The 21,759-nt window shown below is 43.8% G+C and overlaps 1 protein-coding gene across 4 annotated transcripts in view; it reads right to left on the reverse strand.

Annotated features, from left to right (window-relative positions):
- Window positions 1–316: 316 nt before the first annotated feature.
- atp2b1a (ATPase plasma membrane Ca2+ transporting 1a) overlaps window positions 317–21,759 on the reverse strand; it is a 41,566-nt gene continuing 20,123 nt past the window's right edge. For 2 of the 4 annotated variants that reach the window (XM_035610296.2, XM_035610285.2), the window contains exons 3-22: window positions 17,497–17,694; window positions 16,998–17,255; window positions 16,713–16,838; window positions 15,692–15,856; window positions 15,033–15,071; window positions 13,151–13,306; window positions 12,780–12,994; window positions 12,244–12,486; window positions 11,911–12,152; window positions 11,049–11,286; window positions 10,326–10,505; window positions 10,154–10,241; window positions 9,958–10,064; window positions 9,633–9,824; window positions 8,919–9,132; window positions 8,604–8,815; window positions 8,404–8,511; window positions 7,075–7,263; window positions 6,402–6,491; window positions 317–3,665 (exon numbers count right to left, since the gene is read on the reverse strand). In XM_035610296.2, coding sequence (XP_035466189.2) covers window positions 3,243–3,665; window positions 6,402–6,491; window positions 7,075–7,263; window positions 8,404–8,511; window positions 8,604–8,815; window positions 8,919–9,132; window positions 9,633–9,824; window positions 9,958–10,064; window positions 10,154–10,241; window positions 10,326–10,505; window positions 11,049–11,286; window positions 11,911–12,152; window positions 12,244–12,486; window positions 12,780–12,994; window positions 13,151–13,306; window positions 15,033–15,071; window positions 15,692–15,856; window positions 16,713–16,838; window positions 16,998–17,255; window positions 17,497–17,694 — 3,683 coding nt within the window. In that variant the 3' untranslated portion in view covers window positions 317–3,242. Of the gene's footprint in view, window positions 3,666–6,307; window positions 6,492–7,074; window positions 7,264–8,403; window positions 8,512–8,603; window positions 8,816–8,918; window positions 9,133–9,632; window positions 9,825–9,957; window positions 10,065–10,153; window positions 10,242–10,325; window positions 10,506–11,048; window positions 11,287–11,910; window positions 12,153–12,243; window positions 12,487–12,779; window positions 12,995–13,150; window positions 13,307–15,032; window positions 15,072–15,691; window positions 15,857–16,712; window positions 16,839–16,997; window positions 17,256–17,496; window positions 17,695–21,759 lie in introns of all 4 variants that reach the window. The other 2 variants (XM_035610315.2, XM_035610306.2) reach the window with 2 other exon arrangements.

Below are 21,759 nucleotides of genomic sequence, written 5' to 3' on the forward strand. Positions count from 1 at the left end.
TAGCTATACTACCATCCGCCATCTCTATAATTATTCAGAGCTGATTGTCGAGCACGTGTCCTTAGACCAAACTAATCACATAATTCATGAATAAACTGGGAAAATGCTAGTATTTGTTTACATAGACTTTTCCAGCGTATACTTTATGTATTTCACCCTCCTCTGTTGGTCATCTACAATCTACTGGTTTTCATACATTTGGAAATTGTTCAGTTGTGGAGAAAAGCAGCTCTTCGCTCAAACGACTGCCACTTTTGCAGGATTTCCACTCCACTCCCGGAAACACTGCGTGACAAAAGAGAACACGGCCCTGCAGTTAGGCTAAATACAATTTTTTATTTTTAAAAACCATACACATTACTCGACAAGTTTCAAATGTAAATCCAATCACGATATCCATTTAAAATGCTCAAGATAAACAGACATGAAGTACTTTTTATTTCCAAATGTTAAAAGATAAAAAAAATAAAACAGATGGAAAAAAAAAAAAACATTCATTCCCATTACAGGAAGAAGCTACAGAACAAACTCCTCATGTGGATTCCCGCTCGTCTATTTTTTTCTTTTAAAATTTCTCACTTTCTTTGCAATCCTAGCTGCTGTTTTGTCGTCTGTAAAACAAGGGAAACAAACCATTTCCTCGGAGAACGCTGCGATTTAACATTTTCATCCCCCTCCCCATCCCCTCCCCTCCCCCCCGTCCACGGCCCCTTCAGCCAGGAGGCTGCAGGAACAATCTGCAGCCTGCGGCCGGAGCCGTCCCGTGTGTTTCGACAACCACCGACCCAAACATTGAATTAAGCGACAAACTAAAAGAAGCCTGTTCTCTTTCACACCATTTGCACCCTGAGATGAATATTTCCAGAACAACAACACGTTTTTTTTAGTGGCCAAACCCCCTCACCCATAGAACGTGATTGGTGTCAAATCATCCAAAATCGCCTTAGTGCGATGACAGGTATCATCAGTATTGTCATAAAAATACAAAGGTACATCTCTTATTTCTGATTTGTATCAAAATTATTTTTACTCCTCCCCGCCGCAACGCTATGGAATAAAAGTACCCTGTGCTGATCGATACCAGTGTATGCCTATAGTCTTTATTCTTGAAAAATGCTCATGTCCAATTCTTTAGCAATTCCAGTACATCAGGTGTCAAAAATACTTTACAAACAGATCAAATGCAGCAACATTTATTCGTGTTGAAAGGAGTCGTGTGGACTGGGCTGAAAAAACAAAGAAACAAAAAAACAATAAAATTTTTTCCCTGTTTTTAATTTTTAAAAAGATCAACAAACAAGAACTCGGAGGATGAAATTAAGTTGTTTTTTTGTTCTTCCCCTAAAGCATTATCTTAAAGACTGAATGAAATATGAAAGTAATTCACCTGCTTTTTGACCAAGACAATGTTTGACTATTTAAATACACAAAGGCTGATGTTAAATGGTCGTTTATTTTTCTTCCTTTATGGATTTCTTTTAAGTTAAATACTTTTTTCTATGCCTGAGTAAACAAATGTCAGTATTGTACATTGGCAGGGGGCTGACGTTTTGCTGGAAAAAACACTAACCTTTTTTTTAAAGAAATAAAATGCACCAATTTGAAATAACGATGAACCAGGATCCATATCTGTCAAGCATCCAGAGGCAGGAGATCCGTCCCGACAGGCCCAGAACTTTCAGAATGAGGCTTGTGTGGTTCTACTGTTATCTGCAAGGAGTTTTCTGGAGGTGGTAAACGACGGGACCAAGCACTCGTCTAAATTATTATTATTATTATAGCCAAGGCACATTCATGTTTACTCTATATGAACTTCTGATTCCAAAAATAAATAGGCGCACTGGTTGAACAGCGCTAGTTTCAACTGGTGAGTTTTGGCAAATTGTTTTTAGCCTTAATGTGCATAAATTATTTGTCTTTTTCCGCCATTTAATCATCTACATCAGCCTCTTCTGGATGTAACTAACTAACTAATAACAACAACAACAAGAACAACTAGTAAAACCACAAAAATCTAAAAGGAAAAACTCTGAACCTCCTGCTGAACGTGACCGTCGGAGGCTTCTTCGCGACCTCGCGTCCGACTCTTGAGGTAAGACTTTTGTTTCCCCAGTCCAAACTTCCTGCTCCCGTGCTCGGGATGCTTGCTAAATACGGGGCCCGGGCCTTTTTATTTTTTCTCCTAAAAAAATCCCTTTAAATGAGTGAACCTTTCAACATGTGGAAATCCTCGAACACAACGTAATGAATGAAAAGAGAATCCAGAGCTCCAGAAGGTTTTGTGCACATGAAAACTATCGAAGAAATGGAAGAAGTAAATATTTATAGCGATGTTAGTGTACAGAGGCCCGAATCGTCTGTCCCATCCCGTCTCCTGTGAGAAGCACCTCGCCCCGGTAAACCTCTTTCTATACAAGCCTTAGTGTTTAACGGTTTGGCTAGAGGTTTTTCTATATATATCTACAAATATATAACAAATAAAACTTGCAGGCAAAAATAGTTAAGTTTCAATAGAAACACCCCTTTTTTCCTGAAAATACAGCAGTATCTGAAATAATCCTCTCATTCGTTTGTTTTCTTCTGTCCCAGTTTTCTGCATCATACATCAGGAAGCTCTTTTGCCTACAAACAGAAAAAAAAAAAGTATCTACAAACTTTGTAAACAGACCTGCTTTTTCCAAAAAACATAAATAACTCAAAAATATTAACAGCCAATGGAGCAGAAATACGTTTTGAATGAGCAAAAGGGCCAGAGAGATAAATATACAACACCATTCAGATAAAAGAGAAGCTAAAAGGTTCGTTCAGAATTCTTACAGACGATCTTCAAGCCGGGAGGACGACGCCCCCCCCTTCTCAATTAAAATAATAATAATATTAATAATAATAGAATAATAAAAACAGGTCACTTTCAATCTGAGTTTATAATCACCCCTTTGTTTACCGAGAAAAAACAAAAGTTGTCGAGAAGGGAGGGTCGGAGTCCTTGTGTTGCGGCGGGGGTATTTAATAAGAACCAAAAATGAAAAGAAGAACAAAGCGTCCACACCAAGCCGTACATTCCTCTGAATGTCTGCTGTTCTGTGAGTCCAACGCCAGCCGAGCTCACGCGAGACTCCGCCCCCCTCCCGGCCCTCCGCCTCTCCTCTCCGAGTGTTCCTTCGTTCTGTCGAGCTCCGTGGCGGCGGGTAGAATTGTGGTGGTGATGTGCAGAGCAGAGGAGGGGGGGAGGGGGGGTCAGATCAAAGGGAGGTCTCCAAGCTGTGTAGGGGGCTCCCCGGGGCCGAGGGGGTTCCTGATTTGGGGCCCTCCGGGAGGAGGTGGTTGCTGCTGCTCTCCACAGCGTTATTGTTCTGGTTTGGGGAGGGCGAGACCGGCGTGGTGGGGGCGGCGTTGTTGTTGACGGGCGTGGGCGTGGGCGTGGGCGAGGGCGACGGTGAGGGCGAGGGCGGCGTGGGCGTGGCGTTGCGGGGGCTGGCCGAGTTGCGCTTGGTGGGAGCGTCGTCCTCCGCGTCCGTGTCGTCTATGAGGGGGATGTGGGGCTCGGAGTCCTCTATCCGGAACTCGGGGTGGTTCATGAAGTTGTGGATCGATGATCGCGACTCGGGCTTCCCCAGCCCCTCATAGAGGGAGATGGAGCTGCGGAATGCATTCACCACCCGGATCTGGAGGGAGGGAGAAGGGACAGGGAGCGGGACAGGCACATTTTTAGTCACATTCAGTAATGATACAGGTGTTATCATTTTTAATATAACCACAGATTTTTTTTAAAAAAGCCTAGGACGCAGGTTTTACAGGGTCATTTATAGGTGAGTTTTAGGGGCAAAAAACTTATCGGTGAGGGGGGACACTCTCGGAGACACGTGCAGGTGTGCAGTTATTTCTAGTAGTCAAATGACAACTTGTAAAACCAGTTAAGTGTAAGTTGTTCTTACTCATTTTCCTACACTGCGTTAGCCTCAAAACCACCGTTAAAAGTCCTCACTAGTTAAAGTGTAAACAGGAGCAGCCAAAATCCTTCGGTTCAATTCAGTCCGTCTCCGAGCCACTTCCTGTTTCTGCACGTCGGCCTCTGTCCCGCCAACGGATTCATTCTCGAGTACAGAATGAACGGTAAATTACAACGCCGCCGATTTAAAGCCTTTCCACGGGCAACAACCTCATGCTAACGCATCACAACCAGACGGCCTGAGATAGAGTCGAGGCACTGAAAAGGCGTTAGGGTTTCAGTAATGATTGACAGACTGGACTGTGAGCCTGTGCAAATCACAGGAGAGATAGAAAAACTTTGAGTTTCATCCAGCGAAGACCAACCTGACACTTGACTCTGGGCTTCACAAAAACTATTAATTTGAAAAAACAGGCGAGGGTACAAACCAGTGTAAAACTCAATGCAATGTATGCTTTTTTTCCCATTTTCTTTTAGGAGTGGTAGTATTTCACAAAACACTTTGCTGAGGTGGATGTCTGATTAATCAAAATGCAGAAGTGGAATGCTGTTCTTTCGACAAGAACACATCCAGAGGCCGGACACATGTTTACTGTTGTTGGACATGCTTAGGACAGACTAGAGAGAGAGACAGACGAGTAGAGACAGAAAGAAAGAGAAGAAAGATCTAAGAGTGGTCAGTTACAGCTTATGTTTGTGGAGTCAAAACAACAAAAAAGCTGCGGCAGCCAAGCATTTGTCTACGAGCTGGTGTAACATGTCAAAAACAGCACAAAGAGAAAACTCACAAACGAGACCAGAGACTTTGAACCCATGCAGAGCGCGGCGCTACCTTTGTGTTCAATGGTAGTAAACCTTTGAGTATAGCCCATGACACATTTCACAGAATCTAAAGGAGAATATGTGGGGAGTCAGTGGTATTCATTTTCTTTAAGGGTGCTTTTTTTTTTTTTTTTTTGGCAACACACTTCTCTGCCAACAAACAAACAAACAAACTAACGGGAAAAAAAAACTGGAGGAGAAGTCGGTCCGACTCTTTCACGAGCACCTGAAAGAGGGGAAAAACAGTTCAGAGTTTAATATTGAAGCGACAAGTCGGCTCCTAAAGGTTGGGGGTCAGAGAGAGAGACCTATTATTACATCACTTCTCAGTTTGCCCCGGGGAAACACAACACTGGACTTTGCTGTTAATGTGTCTTGGAAAAAAAAAAAAAATACAAATAACTCCCACATGTTTACATTCAAGAGCACAGTCATTTATTCCTTTAAGAAGTTTTTTCGTGACATCTGTTAGACATTTAAAATCCACTGTTGGTGGGAAGATCTAGAAGAGAGAAAGAGTCGTTGTCAACACGGACACACACACACGCACACACACACACGCACACACACACACGCACAAGCACACACACACACACACACACGCACACACACGCACACACACGCACACACACACCGACACACACGCACACACGCGGACACGCACACACACAAACATTCCTTTGTGAGCGCACAGTCACAAGGAGGGGAGGCCGCTGGGGAATACCGCCGTGAAATGATCTGCGTCTCCCCTCCACGACCTCCATCTTCCTCCACATCTTGGCGTCTGAGGCTGCCAGACAGTCCAAACTTTTGGCACAACCAACAAACTAGTGTCATGTGAGCTGCGGCTGATTGTCCGCTAAATGGCCTTTTTGTAGCCTCTCCCCTGCCACCGCGCCGCCTCCCGCCTCTCCCCCTCTCCCAGAAAAGAGAAAAACAGATGAAGAAGGGGAAGTCACTGTTTCACCACTGACTGACAGAGACGTGTCACCGACGTCACGGTTCGACTGTGTCTCTATTGTTTTGGGCCGTGATCATGATTCATGGGCATATACTCAAAACATTTACCCGGCGGGTGACTAGAGAGCTGCGACACAGACCCATGGGCGCTACAGGGGGCACAAAGCAGACTGAGGATGGTTTCGTTAAATATTTAACAATTATTAAATGCAAATCACCTCCTCTGAGATAACAGTAAAACTTTTTTTTTCTGAGACCAAAGCAGAAGCAGAACAGAAAACATGATGACACAGGAAAAACACCTTGACGCCAGAAGCGACCTGGTTACAGGGTACATATATACATGTATATATATATATATACAGCAGTGTTATTGAAGCAATATGGAAGATGTTGTATATTTGGTGTCTTTTTTTTGGGGGGGGGGGTAAGAAACATTTGGAGAAGCATGAGAGAGTCAAAGTGTCAACGTTAGGCGAGAAGAAGAAGAGTGGAGGAGGAAGATGTTAGAAAGAACAGAAGAAAATAATAATGAAAATAAAAGGTCTCATGCACTAGAGGAGAACACGCACTCACACCCCACAGTGGCAGAAGCGGTGTTGGCGGCAGTGGCAGTAGTGGTAGTAGTGGTGGAAAAGGCTACATGTGTAGGGCTAGAAACATTGGTTACATCGTGCTGCTGTTGGCTGGAGTTGGAGGCCTGCCGCCTTAGAGCCCCCTGAAAGGAAGTTCCACTCTGGAACGCACTCACTACATCCATCTGCAAAGAATCAGACAGTGTGACAGGAGAAAGCCCAGAGGAAATAAAACAACAACACAGGCCAGAGGAGAGAGAGAAGAATAAAGAAAAGCACCAGTAACCATAGACAAAAAATGTCACGTGGAAATTGGATTTAGGCGTTGTAGTTAAAGAGGGAGGAGGAAGGGTTTGAAGGCACTGATCGGAGGGAGCTCGGACCTCGACCTCTCACTCTTTCCTTCTGCCGAATCCCTCCATACTTACAGCCGCGCTTTTCCCATCCCATCCAATTCACTTGCTTCTCATCAGTACCTTCAAAACTAGTGGTGTTTTAGCAGATAGATTCAGACTGAGTCAGAAATGGGCACAGGTATACTGCTTTTAGCTCAGAAGCAGAACAGAAAAAAATGAGAGGAAGGGGCTTTAGTTTTTTTTCGGGGCACAAGCCATTCTTTAACAAAGCCGAGAGAGACAGAAAGAGAGAACAAAACATAGATTTTCAAGCTGGAGGAGCAATAAGAGTTGAAGGGGTTTATGGCTTTTGATTCCCTTGGTGTCGGGGTGCGCTGTTCGGTGTCACGTGGGTCGGTCGGCGGATCGTTACCTGAGTCTGGATGCGATTGAGGCCCCGGAACCAGAGGATCTGGCCTCTGCGCAGCTCCCGCTCAGCGTGGTCGATCTCCTCCATGTCGTCCAGCTCGTCCAGCTCCTCGTCGGGGATCTCCTCCTTCTGGGTGCCGTGGCCCGCCGTCTTCAAGAACTTTAAGCGGCTGGTGGGTACGGTGGAGATCACCTGGAACACATTGGGATTTTTATGTGAGAAGCACTGACGGGAAAGGGACATTTCATTATGGCAGGATGATTGGTACGTCACAGACGTTAAGCAGCCAGTGACCCGGAAAATTAGCAGCCGTGCCAAAGGGGGTCGGTGTGAGACCGTCAGTTTGACGTCATCCGGTTTTCCCAGTTAAGTGACACACTTGGATGACGACGTTCTCCGGAGATAGTCACAAAAAGCAGAAAGTGATTGTGTTGTAACCAAAGTGTTTAATCATTTCAACTGCCACTGACGAGCAGCTAATAGTCTGGTGATAAACACTTCAGAGTCAGTCATTATCATTTAGTCATTTTACACCAAATATATTTGGCTTTCGGAGAATTGATGAGTTACTACAGGTTCTATAAAGTCGTCAGCTTGGCCTCATGTGACAAAAAAATTTCAGGCTCATTTCCCCCCCTGCCATAGACAAAATTATAGAAAAAATAATTACTTAAATTGGGGAAATGATCTGCAGTTATCTAAAAAAAATCACTGTAAGGGGCATCATATTTTAAAATGACTCCAGCAACTATGGCCAAATTATAAAAGTGTATACCCTGGGGGAGAATATATATATGTGGATATAAAGATGTAAAAATAAATACATCACATTTAAAAGCACAGACAATGGCAGGAGAACCTTCCTTTGACCAAGAGTGGATAATGACATGTTGTGAGCGCTGTACTCACAAATGAATGTGGGCAATAAGAAAGCCAACTACAATTACTACAGAAAAACATTGCGACTCCGAGGAATCTCAACCCTCTCACAAGAATCAATAACACCAACAAACTCCTAAAGTGTACTCTGAGTAATGATCTAAAAATGTATAAGTATGTTTTTTTCAAAGGAAAAAGGAGGCATAGATTTCCCATTCAGGTTGATGCATGGAAATTTAAGCTTGATTAAGCGATGGACTTTTATTATACCATACGAGTTGTTTCCAAGTGTGTTCAATTTCGTTTTAGACTGGAACAGTACCTGTCCCCTTCACAGGAATCTGTCACACCCTCTTTAATGAGTCAGTTCCAACACTGGGGGGCAGTGTAATACCACAGCTATTCTTAACTGGCCAAGTTAAGGTGGAGCTGATCAGAACTGAAGCGTCATACCTGTCCCCATAGTAGAGAGCCAAAGCCTAAGAAGGTGCACCACAGCCACTGGTCGATGGTCAGCGCCACGCAACTGAATGGCTTCCCTCCAAACTGCACTATGACAATCTGGAGGAGCAGGACGAGAGGTGGAATTCATTAGAGAGCAAACGTTTAGATTTAATATTTACAGGTTAGCAGAAGCCTCCAGTCTACTTTACCTGGATGATGAAGGTACCAAAGACAATACTACAGAAGATGAGGTTGTTGAAGATGCCGTCAAAGACGTTCCTCTCCCCGTGGATCTTGCGGGCATTGATCTCGTTGAAGAGCTGCATCAGCACAAATGTGTTGAAGACGATGGTGTAGTGTTCGGAGGGCGGGGCGTGGAGGGGCGCGTTCCTGCCGCTGTCGATATCAAATATTTTCTCGCCTGTGGAAACGGTTGAGAGAGAATTCGTTGACGTGAGCGGATCTTGAGACTTCACTGGCTCCAAGCACGAAGAAGAAGAACCATGCCCGTCGTGTTTTCTTACCAGCAAAGAGCAGGGAGAAAATGATGATGAGCTGGTACACTCCCTGGCCAAGAATGTTCTTCATCATGGTGCGGGAGATGAGGGGCTTGTTGCGGCCGTATGGCTTCCTTAGCAGCAGGGCTTCTGTGGGGGGCTCTGTGGCCAAAGCTAGAGAGGCGAAGGTGTCCATGATCAGGTTGACCCACAGCATCTGGACTGCTTTCAGTGGAGAGTCCTGGTGGAGGAGAGAGGACACCGAATTAGGGTTTTACATTTTTTATAATAACTCAAATACCATGGAAATGTGGAGCATCTATTGGAGACATTTAAATTGAACCAAAACTAATGTTTAGAAGCTGTGTGGGGCATGAACATCGAGAGAAATTACATTTTGGTTTCTATGCTTTCTGTGCTTCTGTGATTCTTTTGGAAATCAAAAAAATGAATGAGAAAGATATTTAATATTGAAAGTAAATCTGCGGTCTTTTAGTGGAGACACCTGAAACTCCATTAGGCTGCAGAACACACACAGCCCATGTCGACTACAAAAAGACAGATATAAAAAAATTATTAAGGAACTTCAGAGGTGCTTATAATTGCTAATGCATGAGGAAATTAAATGAATATGGCTCATTAGAAACAAAATACGACAAATGAGACAGTTTTAAGGTGAACGGAATATATTTCTATATCAGACTCTGCGTTTCCCCCCCTTTGATTTGATCCAAGTCGAACCTGTGTGATGCAGGCGCCGGTGAAAGCGACGATGACGGCCACCACGTTGACGGTGAGCTGGAACTGGAGGAACTTGGAGATGCTGTCGTAGACATTGCGTCCCCACATGACGGCTTTGACGATGCTGGAGAAGTTGTCGTCGGTCAGGATGATGTCAGATGCCTCCTTGGCTACGTCTGTGCCAGCGATACCCTGGAGACAAAAAAGAGAAGACGATCAAGGATCTGCCTGCATTTGTCCACTTAACATATTTAATATTGTGTATCTGACCCATTTTCTTTTCAGAATTAACTGCTGTAGCTGTGTTAGTTAACAGAAAACTTACCATGGCGAAGCCAACATCAGCTTTCTTCAAGGCAGGACCATCATTTGTACCATCTCCCGTCACTGCCACTACTTGTCGTTGTTCTATCACTGTGCTGTCTATAATACCTGGAAAAGTAAAACAAGAAGATTTTAAATGAAACCTCTAAAGCACCAGAAAAAATTTAAATAATTCCAAACCAGAAAAACATAACTACCTTTCACTAAGGTGTGTTTGTCTGTGGGTGACGAACGAGCCAGTACTCGTAGTTTGGGCCAGATCTTGTCAATGCGTTCTTGCTCAATCTAGAAACATGAGACAAAACCTAATAGAATCCCAACAGTACATCTGCAACAGTCTCTGAGGTACAGTATAGTGCTGCTGCCCACCTCTCCTTTTTCGTTGCGTATCCTTCGGTTGAACTCTTTGCCCTCAATGCAGAGGAAGTCGTCGCCGGGTTGTAGGATGCCGCACTTGGAAGCGATGGCTCGGGCCGTGTTGATGTTGTCCCCAGTCACCATTCGCACCGTGATGCCGGCGCGCTGGCATTTCCTGATGGCGTCTGGGACCTGGAGGGGAGCGGAAACACAATTAAGGAGGGACATGTAGGTTGTTTTTTGCCGGCATCACTTGGGATTTAAAAAATAAAAGCTCGGCTGAGCTTTTTGTTTTGGATTTAAACACACACACGCACACAAAAAGATTCCTAGTGTTGTGAAGCGATCAAAGACCAAAGCAAATGAGTGACGGAAGAAGAAGCTGAGCATTTAGCAAACTAATGAACCCAGTTCTCTTTCATCTAGTTGTGTCTTTCAAAAACCTGAATATCCCAATTGCTGTATTGGTTTAGCATTTGTTTCTTGTTGTGTTTGAAAATTATTCAAATTCCACCATTATGCTTCTTCAGAAATCTTGTTGGACCATTAAATATTATGGGTGTAGTGTTCCAATAAACAAGTATTACTTCTGTTATGTAATAATTAATCCAGGACAGGCAAATTATTTTCGTTTATGAATCAAATTCTCTCTACCAGTATAAATGGAGACAATGATGGTTATGTAAACCCCAGGCAGAGTGTTTTTTTTTTTGTCCTCTGTAAGTAGCTGCTCACCTCAAGTCTCACGGGGTCTTCGATGCCCACCACGCAGAGGCAGGTCAGTCCGCTGAGGATATCGTTTTCATTGTCCCAGTCAGGCTCGCCCTCCGACATGGGGAAATCTCTGTACGCGAGGCAGATGGTCCTCAGGCCCTCTGAGGCCATGGGCTCGATCACCTTCTTAACCATGTCATCTCTGTCCCGTGGGCGAAACACCTTAGACTCGCCGTTTGCTGTCAGGATTTTATAGCACCTGGGGTGAGGTAAAAGGGGGAAATATTCATATGCAAGTGAATATATATATAAGTGTTGAGAAGACGGTAAACAGACACGTGTAGAGCAGGTAAAATATCCAGTGGGACGAGGCATTGAAGGTAGATGGATTGCAGAATGAATGCGGAAGACAGATACTGAATTGATAAAAGAGAAGAAAATGTAGATGAGACAAAGGAGGAAAAGGGAAGAGGACAAGACAAAGCACTTGAAGGATGAGCTGCAGTGGTAAGAAGTCACACTAAGCCCTGTGGGTTAAAAAGAAGCCTGCTCGGTTAAGAGGCTTACAGAGTTGTTACCGGCTCATTTTCTCAGCCCCTGTTTTTAAGTTGCAAAGTAAGGGGCTTGGGTGGGATGCACTTGAACTTCTTAGCTGCTTAGACCACAACACATATCATTCACTGCAGGGTCTGGCCAGCTGGAACAAGTAAACACCTACAGGAGGATAACTTCTCGTCCAGCATATTCATTTATGTGGAGAGATTTGATCACACTTCAGTGCATGTCTCTACACACTGATATAAAGATGAGCTTAAAGAGAAGCAATCCAATGTACAAAAGACAAACTGCATTTTATTTTGATGATTAAAAACGGTTGTCTTACTTTTTTAGGAGGATTTCCGAGGCTCCTTTGCTGAACATGCGGTAGCTGCCATCAGCCATCTTCAACACTGTGCTCATGGACTTGCGGACCGAGTTGAAGGTGTAGACTTTGTACAGTTTCTCTTCGGGTATCTCGTTGCGGATGGTCTGGTAGTCGCGCTTCAGGTCATTAGAAAAGCCGAGCAGGGAACATTCCGTCTTGTTACCCACTTGCCGCGGCAGGCCTCCTTCTTTCTCTGGAGGCTGAGGAAGAAATTGAGGAGACAGTCGGTATTTTCCTCAAGGCAATATTCAGGGTAATACATTGCATATTTTACACATTTCTGAAGCCTACCATGATCTTGGTGGTGTAGGCGCAGTTGACTGCAATACCCAGGATGAGGAGATCCAAAATGGAAGGGGCGATGTTCTCTGGTTCGGGGACTTTCCTGTAGTACTTGTCCGCGATGTAGGCCTGCACCACAGTCATGCGGTTCATGGTGAGGGTGCCGGTCTTGTCAGAGCAGATGGCTGTGGCGTTGCCCATTGTCTCACAGGCATCCAAGTGACGCACCAGGTTGTTGTCTTTCATCATTTTCTGTAGGACGATAAACAATGCATCAAATTATTACAGACAGCTACTGAAAAATCACTTTTACAAGCAGAATAGTTTATTTTGCAAAACACAATTTTTACTTATATGTATAATTGAACTGAATAGCTCCTTGATAGGATAAAGTCCTCTACTGGCAGACATGTTCAGCAGATGGGATCATTGCTCTGCTTTCAAGTATCAGTGAGCAAAGTCCTCGTCTCCACAGCGTGGCCAGCCAGTTTTAATAGGCTAAAGTTCAAGCTAGTCAGCACAGAGCACAGGTCACATGAGTTTACCTTCACGGAATACGCCAGGGAAATCGTCACGGCGAGTGGCAGGCCCTCGGGAACAGCCACCACCAGGACAGTGACGCCAATGATGAAGAATTTCACAAAGAACTGGATGTAAATGGGAGTGCAGTCCTTGTCCCAGGGCAGATTCTGGATCCAGAAGGTGTCCACGACAAACAGCACCACCAGGATGATAACAGTGATGGCCGACATAACCAGCCCTGGGAGGAACGAGGGAGAAAAGGGTGGGAAAAAAAGAGGATGATCAATGAATGCTTCAGATATCTTTTTACAATTATTAGTTATAACTGAGAAATCAGGAAGAGGGGATTAAAGGAGCATGGCTACACAGCTACAGCTGTATTTGTCCAACTCACCTGCTTTGCCGATCTGCACAGCCAGTTTGGTCAGTTTGCCCTGGAGAACAGACTTCTCCTTCTTTGGCAGGTTGGCTTTCTTTTTCTCCTCTGCATCCGCCCCCTCGTCACTGTTCAGAGGCTGCATTTCCATCGCAGCACCGTCCTGAGCTTTAGCTGCAGCGAAGACAAGCAGAACTAGCCGTTAAGTGAAATGCCCTCTAATACAAAATTTTAGGGTTAGGGATTTTCCAAGCAGCTTACATTTGCAAGACGAGCAACAGAAACTAACTTTACGCCAGTGAATGAAGAAACGTAATGATTCATTTCAGAATTAAGTAATTTCATGTCAGCTTTAATATCTAGGAAATCTTTACATTCCATAACATAAGATTTTAAATGCAAGTTATTTGATTAATTGATCTTGCAGGTAATATGTATGTGACAAAAATACTGGCTTATGGGAATATTTCACGTGTAAGACAACGTGACACTCAATTTAACAATACCTCAATAAATGTTTTTTTTATTGCTTCTCTTTTATTCATGGAACTTTAGTGACCTGACTGCACACTAATTAGCTGAAATATTGAGAAAAGGTAATTATCATCCTTCCACTAAAGAGATTTAAAGAACAGGTTAACCAGCTGGTAGCACTGGGATCTGCCTGAGGAGCCACCTCCGTTTTCGACAGAAACCACCAAGCAGTTGTTGCCAGTTAAATTCCCATAAATCTCTTTTTATCTCTTCCTCAAAAAACCCCTCTGGACACCCCCGACACCCCCCCCCCCACCCCAACCCCTCCCACGCCCGCACAACAGACAGGAATCCCAAACCCACATCTAACCAGGTAACCTTGGAGACGCAAAGCCTCAAAAGGCAAAGGGGGGAGGCAGCCGGCGGGCCAGCAGGGGGCCAGTCTCTGTCGTGTCACTCACCATGATAAAATTATTAGTATTGCCGGACACGGACGCTAAAGGAAAACTTACATCTTTCCAATGTCTCTGTCAACTTTTGCTTTAATAACTACAATTCATTATGTGGGTGTCTTGTGTAATATCTGCAGTCTTGCCTCTGGTGTCTAATGGTCAATGCTAAGAGCTCTATTTACTGCGGTATGGACAGTGGCATGGCGCTGTGGGTGAATGTATGCGGCGGGAAGAGGAGGGGCATTAACACTGAGCTACTGCAGCTGCTGTGGACTGTGGCTTGTTCTGCACTTACATGGCCTGTGTAATCTCAGTCTAAAGGATTACTGTTGATTCCTGGCAGGCAGAGGGAATCTGTGCAACAGGGACTAGCGCCAGGGTTGTGTTCATAGACCCAAGCAATACCGATCATGGCGTCCCAGGAGGACAACAAGCCCGGGTGGCTGGTTGCGTTTCCACCGAACAGCCTCATTATCTTTATTGTCGGCCCGACGTTGCCCCAGTGCGAGTCTTACGGTTCGACTCTGAACAGTTCAGATTGGGGCGTGAATAGAAAAATCAAAGTGTGGGTGCCAGGGAGGGAGAGAGTGAGATGGGTGGGAAAGCAGATGTTCTGGCCCCAGAATTGTTGCGTGGCTTTAATCTCCTCATCACTAATCGCTATAACTGGATTCAGTAGCACCTGCTGCTCAAAGCGCAATGTGCCAGGGAAGGACGAGAGAAGAGGAGAGAGACAAACAGAAGGGAGGCTCGGACAGTACAATGGATGGGCAGGAACATCCCGTACCAAGTATGCGCCGACATGGGGACATGCAGAGATATCCAACTCCTCTTTACTTGCATAAAACCACTGTAGCCAATTATTAACAGATTGAGGCTTTAACCTACATCCAGCGCTGTTAAAGGGAGAAGTAGACACTGATTAAGCTAAAGGCTCAGACATAAATGCTGAAGTGCAGTTATGTGCAACTTACCTTTCTTGCGATTTTCCACAGACCCCTCCTGCTTTTTTACTGTGGAAACATAAACCATGGAGTGAGCACGACCGAGTTAATAACGGGTGGGCCATACAGTTACTGTATCATTTACCACTGTGGCAAAGTATCATTATGTATGCATGTCATGTATAAAGTTATTATAATTCTCTGATTTAAAAAAAAAAAGGCAACATGACAATTCCTGCAGAGCATTTATGACAAACAAAATATTTTCTTTATACAAAAATCCATCCAAAGTATCATAACCTAGACACAATGTCCATAAGTAGAGGTACAACTGTCCATCAATCATTTCATTGACAGCATATTGACAAATTCTTCAGCAACTTTTGTGATTTTTGTTTGTGAAAAACCAAATGTTTACTGGTTTAACTTTCCCAAATGTGATGATCTCAGTATCTTCTTTGAGGTTTTGGACTAATGGACTGAACTTGGATTGTGGGAAATTACACAAACTATGACACACACACTGTACTAGAGACAAAAATGATTTATCAAGAAAATGTACGGCAGATTATTGGAAACTGAAATAACCATTAGCTGTGAGTAGCAGCAGAGCCTCTGACAGCTCAGCACTGTACCTTAAATCTTCTGCTCGCTCTACAGGACGAAGGCCAGTCTCCTACTCTACTCACTTTTCCTCTGTTTCTTCTTCTCCTCCTTTTCCTTTTTCTTTTCCTCTTCATCCTCGTCGTCGTCATCTTCGCTGGCCCCGAGTAGAGTGAAGATAATTCCAGTTTGAGAGTTGACACCCACAGCAGTGACCAGCATTTTCCCTGAGCCTTCCATTACATGGGTGCCTTCAGACAGAAGAGGGAAAATAAAATGTGAGTCAATAAGGAAAGGGTGGGAGAGGCTATGTACAGAATTGGACTAAATGATACATGCAATGTTTCCCCCTCTGTTTCCAAGACTACATACAGTGTGCCCTGTTTCTGTTTGTGCTTAAGCAAATATACATTTCTAACTTATTTGTCAGACTTAATGTTGAGCAGGATTCCTTTGCTTACTGAGAAGGTGGTTTAGCCGCGCTTTCAAGTGGCATTTTCAGCTCAACACAAGAAGGAAAAGTAACTGTAGGTTTTTAAGATGCAGGCGACGAATACAAAAGGAAACGGTGCACTTGCGAGTAAAAAGACAAAAGACACACTGATGCAAAACCCTTCAGCCCTTTAATCAACAGCCTTTAATCAAAAGCCAATTGTCAGTCTGGGTGAATTAAACCAAGTCTCACATGGCTTCTCCACAGTTTAATATCTATGGCTGGGAGGACACGGGAAAGACAGAAAAAGAAGGGCGGAAAACTAGCTACAGGCAAGATTGAAACGAGTGTGAAACACACCGAGAGAGCAAGAGAAAAGGTAGAAAGCATCCAAAAGCTCGCTCATGCCCTTTGTTAATTAGGAGGATGCTCTTCTTTCATTAGTGAGAGTGACGGCAAAAGTGATACAGCCCGTGCTAAGGGGAATCAAAAGGCAGTGGTGGAGCAGTGTGTACACTGACACACACACACACTGAACTGGACTGCTGATCGTTTTAGTAAGAGCTATGTGTTTTCAATAACATCATCATGTACAACCCTTTATTGTTTTCTGGTGACAGTCAGCAAGGAGACAACATTTGATAAATTGAAATACAAGGGTGGCTTGGCGTTACCTGATAACAGCATTGGATCTTTTTCTTGTGTTTTCTTGACATGGTCCGACTCCCCTGTGAGTGAACTCTCATCAATCTTCAGATCGTTGCCTTGGATTAAGACGCCGTCAGAAGGTAGAAGATCACCTGAAACACACACACACACACACACACATATTACAAAAGGAGAACTTTTATTTTTGAAAGAATTTTGCATGGTATTTTACCACAAGCGTTCTTAATTGATAGATTTATCTACTCTCCATTTAACTAAATGGCCTAATTAAAAGGCCGCTCCGCTCTTACCATATTTTATTTGTGCAATGTCGCCGACCACGATCTCAGCCACGGGAATTTGGATAACTTGTCCTCCACGGACGACTGTGAATTTCTGCTCTTGCTCAATGCGGTTCTGGAGGCCCCTGAACTGCTTCTCTTTACTCCAGTCGTTGAACGCCGTCACCAGCACCACACAGATGACCGAAAGAAGAATCGCCACCCCCTCGATCCAGCCCGCCTCCGACTCGGTTTCGTCCTCCACTCCTCCAGCAGCCCTTCCACAGTCTGCAAAGGGACAGTGGCATAGCTAAATATCAAAACGCTTCCTTTACAGCCTTCACAGTGAGTTTCCCCCAGATTATCATCATCCCATCATCCAGGCACATTGAAATGCACAAACTGAGACAAATAAATGCTGCGTAAAACACCAAGAGAACAGGGAATAAAATTAAAAAAAGACTAATATCCATTAACAGCAGCATGCATCAATAGAGTACAGGGAATAGAAATGTAATGAAGCGCTTACTTTCTCTTTTGGCATCTGGAGGTTTATAAAAAGAAAGGCCTAGTGAAACTATGGCTGCCACTTCTAGGATAATCAGAGTGACATCCTGTAGCGCCTCCCACACTAACTGTAAGAAAGTTTTGGGCTTTTTGGGTGGTATCAAATTTTGCCCAAACACTGTTTTCCGCTTCTCGATGTCTGCAGGCTGTCCACTTAGACCTGGGGATGTGGAAAAAAAGAGAACAACAGCATTTCATTAATAAGATTTGAATAAACAAATTATGTTCACACCAGAAAAAGAAAAAGCCTCAATCATGTGCCAACATATCTGTGACTGTTAAGTTCACAGGAGGAGAGCTTCACTGGGACGTCGAAACCAACTGGTAATATATATATATATATATATATATATATATTTTTTTTTAAAGGTCACTGAACAATGACACATTCTGTGAGCATGTCAACCATTTTCAGGGATGCCAGAGAAAAAATCTAATCCCATAAACTGACCCTTCTCTTTTCTTTCTTTTTTAAATACAATGACTGATCGAGTAGAGAGGTTGAATCAGCTGCACACTCACATACCACTGTCCCGTTATAGAGTCATCTCTTTTACACATCGCATGTCTGGTTGGCCAGAGAGCCATTCATCCATGTGCACAGGGAGCATTCCGCAGCCACCCATTCAAATGCCCCCACATTCAAGGCACAGTCATATATTCAAAAGGGCCTTCGCACATTTGATGATGCATGACAGTTTTTCAGCTCTATTCATGCCGACTGACTGACTGTGCGTGGGTGGCTGTGCAGACTGGATGGAGCTGTGTGTGTATGTGTGTGTGAGAGTGTGTGTGTTTGTGTGTGTGTGTGTGTGCGGGGCTCAGAGGAGGTGGAGCAAAATTAGAGGCCAGGGAAGAGTGACTGTGTGAAACTGCTACTGACAGACAGATGGGGGTGGGAGGGCGGGGGTCGGGGTTGAGGGTGCAAAGGGACTGAGGCTATTAAAGAATAAAGCTACTGACGGGCGGAAGGGAAGCTGCACTGAGAATAGCAGCGTCTTGATAGGGAAGGAGATCACGACGGTCAGAGTGAGGACAGACAGATAGACAGAAGGACGGACACACGCACACACGTAGCCTAGAGGTACAATACAAATCATGACACCACTCCCTGTGCGCAGGGAGTGACAGATATTGCTCATCTGGGCCCGAGACAATTTTCCACCTCATGTGCACAAAAACACGCAGCCAAATGAAAAATAAATTACTTTCGATTGTTTCAGACAAAAGAAAACAGATTTCACTACATCGAGGCAAAGTGAGAAAGACGGATGTACGACCACTTTATGAAGAGCTGCCTGTTGTAACAGTTGAAACAAATGTATTTATTCATTTTTCGAACAAAACTTAAAGACCTCTGTGCGTGTTCCTGCCATCTCATGGTATAAACATGTAGACATAACATCAGTGTCCCGATCATGCTCATTTCCTTTTCACTAAAATGTCTTGCCATTTTAGAACATTGAAAATAACCAGTCAGTAAATATAACCAGTATCAACTCTAATACTAAATATTAAAAAAAGGTCAACCAAACATTACGAAGAGGCAGCTGTGACGCATTTGAGAACCTATAACCAATACTATATAAAATATGTTTAATCAAACTGTTTTAATAATTACTCCTTTACTCCCAAGTATGTGACAACTATAAAATGTGAGATATTGTGGTTTAGGAAAATGAGAGTTGAATCAGGTTTTTCCCTGCAGATCATCACTGTTTAATAATTAAATTGTCAGATCAATGACAATTGGACTGTACTTTGCTCCTAATTCTATTTAAATGAGGAGGGAATGCTTAAGCAGACTGGTGCATGTCATCTATTATCATGGGCTGTAGATCTGACTCAATTAAAACATGGCTTCTTTCACATTTATCACTTTTAACAAGTTTGGTCTAAAGAAGAAAATGTGTCGCCACATGGTGATTTGACATTACAACCTCACACTCACACATGCTTTTCTGAAAGGGAGGTGAGGAGAACAGCGGTGACTCACCAGCACAGCACATTAAAAAAGGGTTCAGGGTTTATCCTGCATAGCTGCCTGCCGCTGCTGCCTGGCCGTCTCTCACCGTCTGCTTTGATTCTCCACGCATCTAATGAAAACATGCTGACAGCTTATACCCCATTCAATTTATACACCACGTTTTCCCTCATCATTAGAGCAATAAATACAAGTGACACGGGATGATCGGCGCGCCGGCCCGTTCCATTGGCTACACAAACAGAAAATAGGTTGGCCTCGGCCCCCCCTTATATCAGTCTAGCACCCGGAGTGCGTCTCAAGTCAAACGGCTAATCATTAACCATTTAATTTGGGTGCCTGTCCCCGGCTGACCCCTCAGGGTGCTGTCATTTCAACCACTCCAGAGGGGGTCAAGGTAGGCCTTCAGTGTCAGCCTGTCACAATCAGATGACCCCCCCCCCCCCCTGCCGGTGCCAACACACTGTCCAGTACAATGAGACAAATCCCTCGATGGACAAGCTGTTTGAAAGAAACCTTCATTCAGAGACCCTTCATCTGGACCCTTGAACTGGACCCACTGTGTGGATATCTGCTCTTTTCTCCTACACATAGTCCCAGTCTGAATGACTGTGAATATGTAAAGCTCATATAAAAAAAAGAAGATGCGACAGCATATTTACATTGTGCCATTTAGTTCGCATAAAGGCATTTTAGATTAATTCGCTAAACGAGTGAGCTATTTTCGGATTAATGCTATAAGTGTCCTTTGTAACACATGAAACTATGGGATTCCTGTCAGCTCTGGTCAAGTTATAGAATTTTTTATCAAGTAAATACCAGATTTTTAGGGTTTACACAAATGGTACCCACTGGCAATGGACACATTATGAAAACCTTTTCTAGAAAATTGTTCCTTTGGAATGGAGTGGAACAACAACAACAACAGCAACGACAACAACAACAACAACAACAACAACAACAAAAGGCCATATAAAATGACTCTGATGCCAAAAGATTAAAGGAGCCAAGCCTTTCGCTGTTCCTTAAATCTTATAAAAAATTACATGGTGAGTGTAACACCAGCTAAAAAGCTCGCTGTGGTTGTTTTTTCTCCAACTTCTATTTACTTTCCTTTGAGCATTCACTTCCCATGGCTTCTTTGCCGTTTTTCAAGCGGTCAGGTTCATTTCGGGTGTTGTTGCACATAAGCAGATTCCGTGCCAATGAGCGGGGCTTTGCTTAGAGAATGGAGCAGCAGTACCACTTTCTCCATTATTAAGGCATGATCGTTCCACTTCCAAAAGAGCGTATTAAATGGATACGTCAAAGCAATTTCATCACAGAATACAGAATAACTCCTTTGCTAACATATTTTCGTCTGCTGTACTCAGGACCAGAAAAGGAGTTCCTGTTCTACCTGACAATGCATACTGGAGAATCAAGACTAGACTTTCAAATTTCAGGTTTCAACTGTTATCTACTTCACAGATTAAGGTTCTGAAATCAACAAAATTAATTCCACAGACGAGGACACACGTCCTTCATCACTGAAGGTTGACCAATTGTCGTCACACCATACCTTGTTCTAAATACAAAGAGCAGAGTTTGGCCATATGCATTTACTCATCGGCAAAAGCCCATCTAAGCAGATCCTGTTGAATTCAGACATGACGACATGCTGTGCCAGCCCCCCCCCAAGTCACGACAAAGTGTAAACTATCATTTAACAGCCTGAGCCTTCCTGTTGAACGAGGGGGGTGGCGGAGTCTGGGATGACTGATACAGAGAGCCTGTCAATGTTTGAACTTCAGTCCAATTGCGGAAGCCTCTCAGCCCGGTCGATCGGATCAATAGACCAAATATTGGACTCCACTAAAATAGCAATCAACAGGGGAAAAAATGGGGGAACACTGTCAATTACATTGATGTAAAGTGGCCGTGTCCATTTTATAAGTCTTATTACGCAGAGGGACCAGACAATCCCATAGGGGGTAAAGAAACGCTGCAGCGTGAGTAGAAGAGCTAAAAAATATATTGATGCTACAGTGTGAGTTTTTAATTTTTTTTTATTACAAATGGAAGTGACAGACACTTCCAACACCTGCCCACGTCCCACAATTCCCTCCTGGGCGTCGACTGATACTCAAGTTGACCAAACCACATACTGCTCTTGAATAACAACTGATTTGGGTGCACATAAGAAAGCGACTCCAAGCACAAATGCAGACATCTGGTTAAGGTACACCCCCGACAACAATA

The sequence above is a fragment of the Scophthalmus maximus genome, chromosome 12, assembly GCF_022379125.1.
Source record: "Scophthalmus maximus strain ysfricsl-2021 chromosome 12, ASM2237912v1, whole genome shotgun sequence".
Lineage (NCBI taxonomy): Eukaryota > Metazoa > Chordata > Actinopteri > Pleuronectiformes > Scophthalmidae > Scophthalmus > Scophthalmus maximus.